Genomic DNA, 13,546 nt, shown 5'->3' with positions numbered 1-13,546 from the left:
TGATTGTCCTGGCTAGGACTTCCAAAACTGTGTTGAATATAAGTGGTGAGAGTGGATATCCTTGTCTTGTTCCCGATCTTAGAGGAAATGCTTTCAGTTTTTCACTGTTGAGAATGACGTTTGCTGTGTGTTTGTCATATATGGCCTTTATTATGTTGAAGTATATTCCCTCTATGTTCACTTTTTGGAGTGTTTTTATCATAAATAAGTGCTGAGTTTTGTCAAAGCTTTTTCTGTGTGTGTTGAAATGATCATATGACTTTCCCTCTTCAGTTTGTTAATGTGGCATATCACAGTGATCAATTTACATATGTTGAGGAATCCTTCCATCCCTGTGATAAATCCCACTTGTTCATGGTGTATGATTATTTTAATGTGTTGTTGGATTCTGTTTGCTAGTATTTTGTTGAGGATTTCTGCATCCATTTTCATCAGTGATATTGGCCTTTAATATTCTTTATTTGTGACGTCATTGTCTGGCTTTGGTGTCATGGTGGTGATGGCCTCATAGAATGAGCTTCGGAGTGTTCCTTCTTCTGCAATTTTTTGGAATGATTTGGGAAGAATAGGTGTTAACTCTTCTCTAAATGCTTGAAATAATTCACCTGCTATGTTTTCCATCCCTGGCCTTTTGTTTGGAAGTTTTAATCACAGTTTCAATTTCAGTACTTGTCATTATTCTGTTCATATTTTCCATTTTTTTCTGGTTCACTCTTAGAAACCTGTATCCTTCTAAGAATTTGTCAACTTCTTCTGAGTTGTCCATTTTATTGGCATATAGTTGTTTGTAGCAACTTGTAGTGTCAGTTATAACTTCTTTTTCATTTCTAATTGTATTGATTTGAGTCCTCTTTTTTTTTCTTGATGAGTCTGGCTAAAGGTTTATTAATTTTGTTTATCCTCTCAATGAATCAGCTTTTAGTTTCATTGATCTTTGCAAAGTTTTAAAGTGAGGCATGGCTTATTATGAGAAACTGTCATTAGAAAAGCATGGTATAAAAGCTCTTGCAATGTCTCCTACTCCCCTCCTGAATTAAGGGTTTATTTTTAGTATACATGGAAACCATTAGTATTAATTATAGCTAGATAAATACCAACAGCATTACTACCACTCATTCCACTCAGTAAATCTGTGGATTCTTGGTAATGTTTTCCTACTTCACCACCCAAGGCTAAGACTGAAAGTAATCTACATACTATTAAAAAACTGATTGTTTCATTTTATTGACTTTAAGAAAAATGAATTATTTTATTTATTTGCTTACTTTTTGGAATTTGTAGGGGCTTACTACAGTTTGAAAATGTAAGTTATGGAATTGAGCCCTTGGAGCCTTCAATTGGTTTTGAACATATGGTTTATCAAATAAAACCTAGGGATTCAAGTTCTTCTGTATATACTGAGAGAGAAATTGAGCTAAGAGAAAAGCCCTATAAGATACAAAATGTAGAGGTGAGTGATCAATTGAGTAAACTATGTAGTTATTACTATGCAGCCATATAAACAATGTATTTTTTATGATAAACCAGTTGCTTACAAATTATTGAGAGAGAGTAAGACATATCAGACACTTCAGAGCTTGTGTTGTAAGCCTCAAAACTAGTCACTCAGTTTTGCAGAACTCCAAGCTGGCATTTTCCACCATTAATGGCATTTTCCCCCGTGATACGGACCTTTGTTGTCTGCAGATGCACTCCTGTCTCCATATCCATTATGTCTGAATTCTGATAAAATAAGCATGAGTGACATTCACATAAATACTGAAGACACCTATCTAGGACCCTGAGAAGAATCACAAGTGTCTTTTATGGCAACTGCCTTAGGGTAGGCCATTATACTGTCCTTATATCCTTATCCAGAGATGGAGAGACTTCTTCATTCAACAAAGACTCACCAGAGTTTAGAAGGTTAATGACTCCAGCTTCATCAGAGTTTCTCATACACCCACGTTCCAATTTTTAGGATCTTACTTCTTTCAGTAGACACCCTGTGAGGGTAGACGTTCAACCTGTGTTGCAGTCCATTCACTCACAAAGTGAGATTCTGTGTTTGGTTTTCAACAATCTCAGCTCCACAGCTACAATAGTTAAAACGGTGTCTTTCATGACAAACATTTCTTTTGAAAAGCAGAACCAACAAAATGTATGTATGTGTGTGTCTGCATGTATGGATACACACATATACATATATTTGATATAAATACAGAGAGAATGAGAAAATTTAAAGTAGACTGCATACTGGCAGGCTGGAGACCATGGAAAAGTTGTGTTCAAGTCTAAAGGCAGTCAGTTGGAAGGAATTTTTTTTAACTTTTTATTTTGTATTGGAGTATAGCTGATTAATATATTGTGATAGTTTCAGGTGGATAAGCAACGGGACTCAGCCATACTTACGTATGTTACCATTCTCCTCAAAACTTCCCCCACTGCCTGTCCAGGCTGCCACATAACATTGAGCAGAGTTTCCTGTGCTATACAGTAGGTCCTTGTTGGTTATCCATTTTAAATACAGCAATGTGTACATTCTTGCTTACAAGGTAGTCCTTGTTCTGTTAATACTTTCAACTGACCAGATGAGGTGCACACATATTATGAAGGATAATCTACTCCACTGAAAGTTCACCAATTTAAATGTTTATCTTATCCAAAATTATTTTCACATAAATATCCAGAATAATTTTTGGACGAATATCTGGGCATTTGTGGCCCAGTCAAGTTCACAGATAAAATTAACTATCATACCAGATTTACAAAATTTATTTCATATTTCCTCTAAAAGTTTTATTCTTTAATCTCTTACATTTCAATATATGATCCAACTTAATTTAATTTTTTGTAAAAAGGGAGGAAGGGCTCTAAATTCATCATTTTTCATATGCATATCTAGTTTTCCCAACACCATTTGTTGAAGAAACTCATCTTTTATTCACTGAATTTTCATGGCCCAGCCCTTTTATTTCAAAATCAGTTGACTATAGATTTAGGGGTTATTTCTGCACATGCAATAATATTCCATTGATCTTTATGTCTATTCCTATGCCAGAGTCACTTTTTATTTACTGCGATATTTTTGAAATAAGTTCTGAAATTAGTAAGCGTACATCCTTCAGTAGTGTTGTTTTTCAAGATTGTTTGGCTATTCTTGATGCTGTCAATTTCCAAATAAATGTTAGCATTCACTTATTTTCATTTCCCAAAAATGAAAGCTGAGATTGTGTTGATTCCGTGTTGTTTCAGTCCACTACCATGGAGTATAATGTTAATGGTGAAATAACATAAAAACTCCCCAGAATTTTCAACTCACTTTACTCTCTGATAAAATTCTCCTGCCTCTCTCTATGTATCACCTTCTCTCTCTTTTCTTTATACATTCATATTCTAGATAATGATATTTCCTGTGTTGTGCTCAGTTGCTCAGTCGTGTCCAACTTTTTGCGACCCCAGTAACCATAGCCTGCCAGGCTCCTCCATCCATGGGATTTTCCAGGCAAGAACAGTGGAGTGGGTTGCCATTTCCTTCTCCAGTATTTCCTGTGTTAAGTCTCAGGTTTTTGTTTGTCTTATATATTATCTTGTATATTTTTTCATGGCTTTATCTACAGTAATTTATAGATCTCCCACTCTCATTCCATTTTTTCTTAGTTATTGAGCTTATGTAGCACATGATAATTGCCCAAGCTAAACAAAATACACAAACACACACATTATCTATCTACCTACTTACATGTTTTTCTATCTGTATTGTCTGTCATCTATCAACATCTTCATGCCCTTCTCACTCCCTGAATATTCTTACCAGTGATCTTTGGCATCCTCTAATTTTAACTCTTTAGTCCAAATATATTGCAATTGGATTACTTAGCAGTGTTCTCTAGTCTTCTTCCCTAGATCCAATTCTTTAGTGTTTACTTTACCAAAGCAAATTTTCAGGTAATTGGTATCAACCTCATGTAACACATATCCAAGAAATTGGTTTTCTTTATTGACTACTTTCTTTTACTAAATAAAATAGCTTTTGAGGTCTTCTGAAATCTTAGCACCTGCCCACCTTTCCAATGCACACATTTCTTGGCATTATTTTATGCACTTTTGTCTTAAATTTCTAATTGTGTTTCTAAAATAGACAATGTATCTTTTCTCTTGAAAGTTTATTGTCCAGAAAATAAATGAATAAATTATTATCAACTAAATATCATCAGTCCTTATCCCAAAGATGAAAATAAATAAGGATTGCTTCAGGAAATGTGAGTCAGCTAACCCTCATGCTGGGCTTCCCAGGTGATGCAACAGTAAAGAACCCGCCTGCCAATCCAAGTGATGCAGGAGACACAGTTCGAACCCTCAGTCAGGAAAGTCCCCTGGAGAAGGAGATGGCAACCCATTCCTGTATTCTTGCCTGGGAAGTCCCATGGACAGAGGACAGAGGAGCCTGGCAGGCTGCAGCATGGGGTCACAAAAGAGTCAGACACGACTTAGCAACCAAGCAGCAGCATCAGTAGCAACTTACATTGATTAAAACAAAGAAATGACTTTGAATCCTTCAAATCATTAATATAACCCTAACACATTAATATAAATGCTTGTGTTTATCCTCCAGTAAAGTAGTGTCTTTTCCTTGTTTCATCCTAAATGACAGGATGGAGTCCTATAAGCAAAACTATCATGAAACATTTGGTGCTTACCTTTGGATGGAAATTATAATAAATCGGTTAGACTGTAAGGGGATTTCATTTGCATTGTTTTGGAAAAAAAAAAAAAACAAGTCTTCAAGGCTTTAAAAGAATTTTTAAAGGTGGAAAAAATGAATAATCATGCAGCCCTGAATTTGTTTTAATGACCTTATTAACTTTTTCCCTTTAAATTACTATAGTCTTCACTTTTCTCATCTTTGCTAAGTCCCAGATTAGTTATTCCCTCTTTATCGCTCCTCTTTATGTTAAGGAAAATGGTTTAAGTAGAATGTGATAGTTTTGAACTTTCAAGGAATTAAATATCAGTGTAAGAAGAAAAAAAAATGCAGACTTTAAGCATAATAAATGTTTTCTCAATTTTTGAAATTTGATTCTCTTTTCTGCTTCTATGTATTTGTCCATTGCTTGTTGATGGTATTAGTAACTATTTTGAGTTAAATACACTACAATCTTGGAGTGTCCACAAAGACTGTCTCATAAGTTTTCCTTAGTATATTCCTCCTAGGTTAAATTCATATAAAAATAATGATGGAAACAAGTAATATTTTACTAATGGTAGTTAAAACAAGCATTACTTTGTCCCTAGAAATTGGCAGGGTGTAAATCAGACAGATCATAAGCCCATTGGGCCTCACATTTGTGCTGAAGTTAACCACCATGGTCTGTGATGACACTGTAACCAGATTCCACATCCTGAGACATCTATGACACAGTTTAAGAAACTCAGTCATTTTGTTTCTCTGTTGCTCACATTTTTCTGAGGTCATTTATACAAGGATTAGCTTTATCTTCAGATGAAAGTCCACCCCTCCAAACAGAGAGGTGCCCTTACTCTTTCAAGGTCACAAATAAAATCATAACACATAATAATGTATGATGAAATCATTAAACTAATGCAAATTCACATATAATGGTGATCAAGGGAAGATGTCCTTCAGAGCAGAGAATCAAGTGAGTAGCCCTATACCAATGGAAGGTAAAGTTATTTTCTGAGTAAATTAGCTGATTATTTTCTGAGTAAATTAATTGATTGAACAGATGCAAAAGAGGCAACAAAGACAATAGTCTGAAAGTGACTATTTTCATATATAAAATTGAATTTCTAACATTGAATTTGTGAAGTAGTGATATTACTTAAAATATTTAAATAATTCTTCAATTTTTACCTGTTTGTGATTTTTTTAGCCTCTTCCAGACTTCTCTCAGTATATAGAAATGCATATTGTAGTTGAAAAAGATTTGGTAAGTATACCTTCATTTATTTGTCTCATGTTAATTTATATTAGCAATGGGAGGTTATAAAAAATGTTGGAATAAATTTTTAACACAAGATAATAATAATTTCTGCTTTAATGAATTTAAATTTCTGGTATCAGTAGTAAATAGAAAATCATATCTCTATTAGTTTATTTTTCATTTTATATAATTAACATAAATGAAAACATCTGTTACATACAGAATAGTTTCTGAGTAATTTTTATTCATCATTCTCATACTCATAACCAGAGAAGGAAATGGCAACCCACTCCAGTACTCTTGCCTGGAGAATCCCATGGACAGAGGTGCCTGGGATTCATCCCATGAATGGAGGAGTCCATGGAGTCGCTCAGAGTCGGACACAACTGAGCTACTTCACGGTCACTTTTCACTTTCATGCACTGGAGAAGGAAATGGCAACCCACTCCAGTGTTCTTGCCTGGAGAATTCCAGGGATGGGGGAGCCTGGTGGGCTCCCGTCTATGGGGTCGCACAGAGTCAGACACGACTGAAGTGATTTAGTAGCAGCAGTAGCAGCATACTCGTAACATCTAGTAACCTTTGATCTTTTTACTATCTCGATAATTTTGCCTTTTTGAGAATGTCACATAGTTGAAATGTGAGGTCTGTAGCCATGACAGATTGTCTTGTTTACCTTGGTAACATGCATTTAACTTTACCACGTGCCTTATCATGGATTTAGAGCTAATTTCTTTTTTAGAACTTAATAACATTGTATTGTCTGTATATACCACAGTTTGTTTATCCATTCACCTTCTAAAGGGCATCTCAGTTGCTTCCACATTCTGGCAGTTATGAATCAAGCTGCTGCAAATATCCCTGCACACGTTTTTTCATGGACATATTTTATCTCCTTTGGGTAAATATCCTGCAGCATGATTGCTACATCATATGATAACAGTCTTTTTGTTTGTTTGTTTGGTGTTTTGTGTGTGTGAGAAGTTGCCAAGCTGTCTTCCAAGGTGCCTTTTCCATTTTGCATTCAGTACTTTAAATATAGCATCTCATTGTCTTCTGGCCCTGCAGTTTTTGCTAAGAAATTGGCTAGTAATCTTATTATCATCCCTTTTACATGGTTAGTTGCTTTTTTCTTATTGTCTTCAATATTAGTATTCTCTTTGTTTTTAGCTTTAGATAATTTGATTATAATGTGTCTTGGTGTGAGTCCCTTTGGCTCTATCCTTCTTAGAATTTGTTAAGCTTCCAGGATTTGTGGGTTCATGTGTTTCATCAAATTTAACAAGCTTTTGGCCATTATTTAGATAATTTCTCTTCTTTTTCTGGGATTCTCTTTATTTGTATATTGTACTACATATGGTATCCCACATGTTCCCCCCTTTCTATTTTCTTTTTGGTTCTCAGACTCAACAATTTAAATTATCCTATTCTCAAGTTTACTGATTCTTTCTTGTGCTCCTTTAAATCTGCTGTTGAATCCATCTACTCAACTTTTAATTCAGTTATTGCATTTTCAATGCCAGAATTCTTTTTGATTTCTTTTATAGTTCTATATCTTTGTTGCCATTCTCATTTTATTCATACATCATTTTCCTGACTTCACTTCATTCTTTTTATCCTTTAGCTTTTTAAAAAACTTTTTATTTTATTTTGGAGTATAAGCAATTAACAATATTGTGATAGTTTCAGGTGCAGCAGATTGACTCAGTCATACATGCACATGTATCCATTCTACCCCAAGCTCCCCTCCCATCCAGGCTGCCACATGACATTGAGCAGAGTTCTCTGTGCTGTACAGTAATCCTCTGTTGTTTATCCATTCAAAATAAAGCTGTGTGTACATGTCCATCTCCTTTAGCTCTTTGAGCATATTTTAGACAGTCGTTTTAGGGACTTTGTCTAGTAAGTCTCCAAGTTCTCAGGACTGGTTTCTGCCAATTTATTTCATTCCCTTGAGCTATGCTTTTGTTGTTGTTTGCTAGTTTGCCTTATAATATAGACTGAATGTTTCTTTTCTGTTCACATGTATACTGATGAATAATGATGGTGGGGCTTCCCCAGGGGCTCAGCAGTAAAGAATTTGCCTGCAGTGCAGAAGCTGCAGGAGACATGGGTTCTATCCCTGGGTGGGGAAGATATCCTGGAGAAGGGCATGGCAGCCCACTCCAGTATTCTTGCCTGGAGAATCCCATGGACAGAGGAGCCTGGTGGGCTACAGTCCATAGAGTTACAAAGAGTCTGACATGACTGAAGCAACTGAGCAAGAAGCAAGAACATGCACATAGTGATGTTATTTGGCAGTGGAGCCTTTGGGAATGGCTTAGGTCATGAAGGTGGAGCCCTCATGAACGGGATTAGTGCCCTTATAAAAGAAAGGACACCTCTTCTACCATGTGAGGACACAGCACGTTCTCATCAACACAGAATTGATGTCTGTGGCTGGAGACTTAACCTTTAAACTTTCCAGCCTTCAGAACTGTGAGAAACAAATGGCTGTTGTTTGAAACCAAGTTTTATGGTGTTTTTGTTATAGTAGGCCAAATTGACTAAGGTATCTTGTGATTTTTATTGAAAATTCAGCATTTTAAAAAAATAACCACCTTTTAAACCATTTTTGGGGACTGGCTGTATGTCAGGGTAGCCTTCACTGATTAGCTGGGTTACCTCTTAGTCCATGTGGTGAAAGTTTAAGATGTTCTCAGGTCTCTCTGACCATATGTCTTGCCTTGGCCTGTGGGATTCACTATATACATGGCTGCTTTTCAATATCTCAGGTTCCAAAAGATCTCACCCCAGCATCTTTTCAGGGCTTTCTATCTGTATATTTCCACCTGTAATCTCTTGTTCCAAGTATCTGTGGGTCTGTCATAACCTTGAAGTTTTAACAAGCATTGACGACCCCTTTTTGCTACCTAAAAACTGGATTAGGTGACACAGAAAACAATCATTTGGACACCTTCCAGATAGGTAGAAAATTGCAAATAAGGTCTTCTCTGCTCCACCTGGTATAAGAGAGGAAATTGGGGAACAGATGGGCCTTTCCTCCAGACTAAATAATGCCAAGCTGGGGAGGAAGTAGGGCATAGGAGAGTAAATGCCACACGATTTCCTGTCATTTTCAAGGTGGGTTTTTCTTGGTTGGACATTGGCTTGGCTGCTGTAGATCTTTGGATATTTTCCATAGGTTTTCCAGAGGCTCCAATGGGGTTATCATATCAACCATTTTCTGATTGTCTTTTGATATTTCCAGAGAAAAACAAAGGCTTGGTGTTTTCTGGTTCTCCCTTTTGCTGATTTCACTTCCATGAAGAATATTTTTAATTATTTGTTTTCATCATTTTACAAAGGCTGCTTCAAAATCTTTGTCATATATATTTCTAACAAATGATGTACTTCGGTGTTGACATGTATTGACTGACTTTTCTTCCTCACCAAAATTCAAAAGTATCCATTCTTCAGTACTCAGCCTTCTTTATGGTCCAATCTCACATCTGTACATGACTATTGGAAAAACCACAGTTTTGACTATATGGACCTGTGTCAGCAAAATGATATCTCTGCCTTTGAATATGCTGTTTAGGCTTGTCATAGGTTTGTCATAGCTTCCCTTCCAAGGAGCAAACATCTTTTAATTTCATGGCTGATTATTGGTTGTGTGCCTGTGTGTGTGTGCTAAGCCACTTTAGTTGTGTCTGACTCTGTTTCAGCCTTTTTCCCACACTTTGATTAGGTTCTTTGTTTTTCTGGTATTGAGTTGTATGAGCTGCTTGTGTATTTTGGAAATTAATCCTTTGTCAGTTGTTTCATTCCCCATTATTCTCTCCCTTTCTGAGGGTTGTCTTTTCACCTTGCTTACAGTTTCCTTTACTGTGCAAAAGTTTTTAAGTTTAATCAGGCCTCACTTGTTTACTTTTATTTTTATTTCCATTACTCTAGCGGGTGGGTCATAGAGGATCTTGCTTTGATTTGTATCATCGAGTATTCTGCCTATATTTTCCTCTAAGAGTTTTATAGTTTCTGGTCTTACATTTAGGTCTTTAATCAATTTTGAGTTTATCTTTCTGTATGGTGTTTCATTCTTTTACATGTTGCTGTCCAGTTTTCCCAGCACCATTTATCGAAGAGGCTGTCTTAGCCCCATTGCATATTCTTGCCTCCTTTGTCAAAAATAAGGTACCCATAGGTACATGGGTATATATCTGGGCTTTCTATCTTGTTTCATTGGTCTATATTTCTTTTTATGTGCTAGTGCCATACTGTCTTGATGACTGTAACTTTGTAGTATAATCTGAAGTCAGGAAGGTTGATTCCTCCAGCTCCATTCTTCTTTCTCAAGACGCTTTGGCTATTCAGGGTCTTTTGTGTTTCCATGAAATTTTTTGTTCTAGTTCTGTGAAAAGTGCCATTGGTAATTTGATAGGAATCACACTGAATCTGTAGATTGTGTTTGGTAGTATAGTCATTTTCACAATATTGATTCTTCAAACTCTGGAACATGGAATATCTCTCCATCTGTTTATTTCATCTTTGACTTCTTTCATTAGTGTCTTATAATTTTATGTGTACAGTTCTTTTGTCTCCTTAGGTAAGTTTATTCCTAGATGTTTAATTATTTTGTTCCAATGGTGAATGGAATTGATTGCTTAATTTCTCTTTCTGATTTTTTGTTGTTAGTATATAGAAATGCAAGTGATTTCTGTGCATTGATTTTGTATCCTAAAACTTTGCTAAATTCACTGATTAGCTCTAGTAGTTTTCTGATACTATCTTTAGGGTTTTCTATGTATAGTATCATGTCATCTGCAAACAGTGAGAGCTTTATTTCTTCTTTCCTGATCTGGATTCCTTTTATTTCTTTTTCTTCTCTGATTGCTATAGCTAGGACTTCCAGAACTATGTTGAATAATAGTGGTGAAAGTGGACACCCTTGTATTGTTCTTGATCTTAGAGGGAATGCTTTCCATTTTTCACCATTGAGAATAATGTTTGCTGTAGGCTTATCACATATTGTCTTCACTATGTTGAGGTAGGTTCTTTCTATGCCCATTTTTTGAAGAGTTTTAGTCATAAATGGGTACTGAATTTTGTCAAAGGCTTTTTCTGCATCTATTGAGATGATCATATGGTTTTTATCTTTCACTTTGTTAATATGGTGTATCACATTGATTGATCTCTGTATATTGAAGAACCGTTGCATCCCTGGAATAAACCCAGTTTGATCATGGTATATGAGCTTTTTGATGTGTTGCTGAATTCTGTTTGCTAAAATTTTGTTGAGGAGTTTTTCATCTATGTTCATCAGTGATATTGGCCTGTAGTTTTCTTTCTCTGTGTTGTCTTTGGTTTTGGTATCAGGCTGATGGTGGCCTTGTAGAATGAGTTTGGAAGTGTTCCTTCCTCTGCAATTTTTTGAAAGAGTTTTAGAAGGATAGGCACTAGCTCTTCTCTAAATGTTTGGTAGAATTCTCCTGTGAAGCCATCTGGTCCTGGGCTTTTGTTTTGGGGGAGATTTTTGATCACAGCTTCAATTTCAGTGCTTGTAATGGGTTGTTCATAATTTATGTATCTTTCTGGTTCAGTATTGGAAGATTGATCTTTTCTAAGAATTTCTTCCAGGTTATCCATTTTATTGCCATATAATTGTTCATAATAGTCTCTTATAATCCTTTGTATTTCTGCATTGTCTGTTGTAACCTCTCCTTTTTCATTTCTAATTTTGTTGATTTGCTTCCTCTTTCTTCTTTTTGTGATGAGTCTGGCTAAAGGTTTGTCAATTTTGTATATCTTCTCAAAGAACCAGCTTTTAGCTTTGTTAATCTTTACTATTCTTGCATTTCTTTTATGTTTATTTCTGCTCTGATCTTTATGATTTATTTCCTTCTACTAATTTGGGGATTTGTTTGTTCTTTTTCCAGTTGTTTTAGGCATAAAGTTAGGTTGTCTATTCGATGCTTTTTCTTGTTTCTTGAGGTAGGATTGTATTGCTGTAAACTTCCCTCTTAGAACTACTTTTGCTGCATCCCATAGGTTTTGAGTTGTCATGCTTTCATTGTCATTTTTTTCTAGAAATTTTATTTCCCTTTTGATTTTTTCAGTAACAAGTTGTTTTGTAGATACATATTATTTAATCTCCAAGTGTTTGTGTTTTTACAGTTTTTTTCCTGTAATTGATATCTAGTCTCATAATGTTGTGGTTGGAGAAAATTCTTGACATAATTTCAATTTTCTTAAATTTACTGAGGTTTGATTTGTGACCCAAGATGTGGTCTATCCTGAAGAATGTTCCACATGCACTTGAGAAGAATGTGTATTCTTCTGCATTGGATGGAATGCCCAGAAGATATCAATGAGATCCATCTCATCTAATGTATCATTTAAGACTTGTGTTTCCTTATTAATTTTTTGTTTTGATGCTCTGTCCATTGGTATGAGTGGGCTGTTAAAGTCTCCTACTGTTATTGTGTTACTGTCAATTTCTCCTTTTATGTCTGTTAGTGTTTGTCTGAGGTACTGAGGTGCTCCTGTGTTGGGTGCATCAGTTCAGTTCAGTTCAGTTCAGTCACTCAGTCGTGTCTGACTCTTTGCGACCCCATGAATCGCAGCACACCAGGCCTTCCTGTCTATCACCAACTCCTGGAATTCACTCAAACTCATGTCCATTGAGTCGGTGATGCCATCCAGCCATCTCATCCTCTGTCATCCCCTTCTCCTCCTGCCCCCAATCCCTCCAAGCATCACAGTCTTTTCCAAGGAGTCAACTCTTCACATGAGGTGGCCAAAGTACTGGAGTTTCAGCTTTAGCATCATTCCTTCCAAAGAACACCCAGGACTGATCTCCTTCAGAATGGACTGGTTGGTTCCCCTTGAGTCCAAGGGACTCTCAAGAGTCTTTTCCAACACCACAGTTTAAAAGCATCTATTCTTCAGCGCTCAGCTTTCTTCATAGTCAAACTCTCACATCCATACATGACCACTGGAAAAACCATAGCCTTGACTAGATGGACCTTTGTTGGCAAAGTAATGTCCCTGCTTTTCAATATGCTACCTAGGTTGGTCATAACTTTCCTTCCAAGGAGTAAGCATCTTTTAATTTCATGGCTGCAATCACCATCTGTTGGGTGTATAGATATTTACAATTGTTATGTCTTCCTCTTGGATTGATCCCTTGATCATTATGTAGTGTCTTTCCTTATCTCTTGTAAACTTATTTTAAGGTCTATTTTGTCTGATATGGGGATTGCTACTCCAGCTTTCTTTTGCTTCCCATTTGCATGCAATATATTCTTCCATCCTCTCACTTTCAGTCTATATGTGTCTTTAGATCTAAAGTGAGTTTCTTGTAGACAGCATATATTTGGGTCTTGTTCTTGTGTCCATTCAGCCAGTCTGTGTCTTTTGGTTGGAGCATTTCATCTGTTTACATTTAAAGTAATTTTCATATATATGTTCCTATTGCCATTTTCCTAACTGTTTTCATTTGTATATCTTTTTCTTCTCTTGTATTTCTTGACTATATAAGTCCCTTTAACATTTGTTCTAAAGCCTTGGTCATACTGAATTCTCTTAACTTTTGCTTGTCTGAAAAACTTTTTATCTGTCCAACAATTTTGAATGAGATCCTT

At 36.0% G+C, this 13,546-nt stretch overlaps 1 protein-coding gene across 1 annotated transcript in view; it reads left to right on the top strand.

Moving 5' to 3' along the window:
- ADAM2 (ADAM metallopeptidase domain 2) overlaps window positions 1-13,546 on the top strand; it is a 102,697-nt gene that overhangs the window by 24,132 nt on the left and 65,019 nt on the right. Inside the window, exons 6-7 of the mRNA XM_027530038.1 lie at window positions 1,282-1,450; window positions 5,874-5,930. Coding sequence (XP_027385839.1) covers window positions 1,282-1,450; window positions 5,874-5,930 — 226 coding nt within the window. The remainder of the gene's footprint in view (window positions 1-1,281; window positions 1,451-5,873; window positions 5,931-13,546) is intronic.

Source organism: Bos indicus x Bos taurus, chromosome 27, assembly GCF_003369695.1.
Source record: "Bos indicus x Bos taurus breed Angus x Brahman F1 hybrid chromosome 27, Bos_hybrid_MaternalHap_v2.0, whole genome shotgun sequence".
In the NCBI taxonomy this organism is placed as follows: Eukaryota; Metazoa; Chordata; class Mammalia; order Artiodactyla; family Bovidae; genus Bos; species Bos indicus x Bos taurus.
Note: the sequence above shows the minus strand (reverse complement) of the source record. Positions and strands in the feature narration are given on the sequence as shown.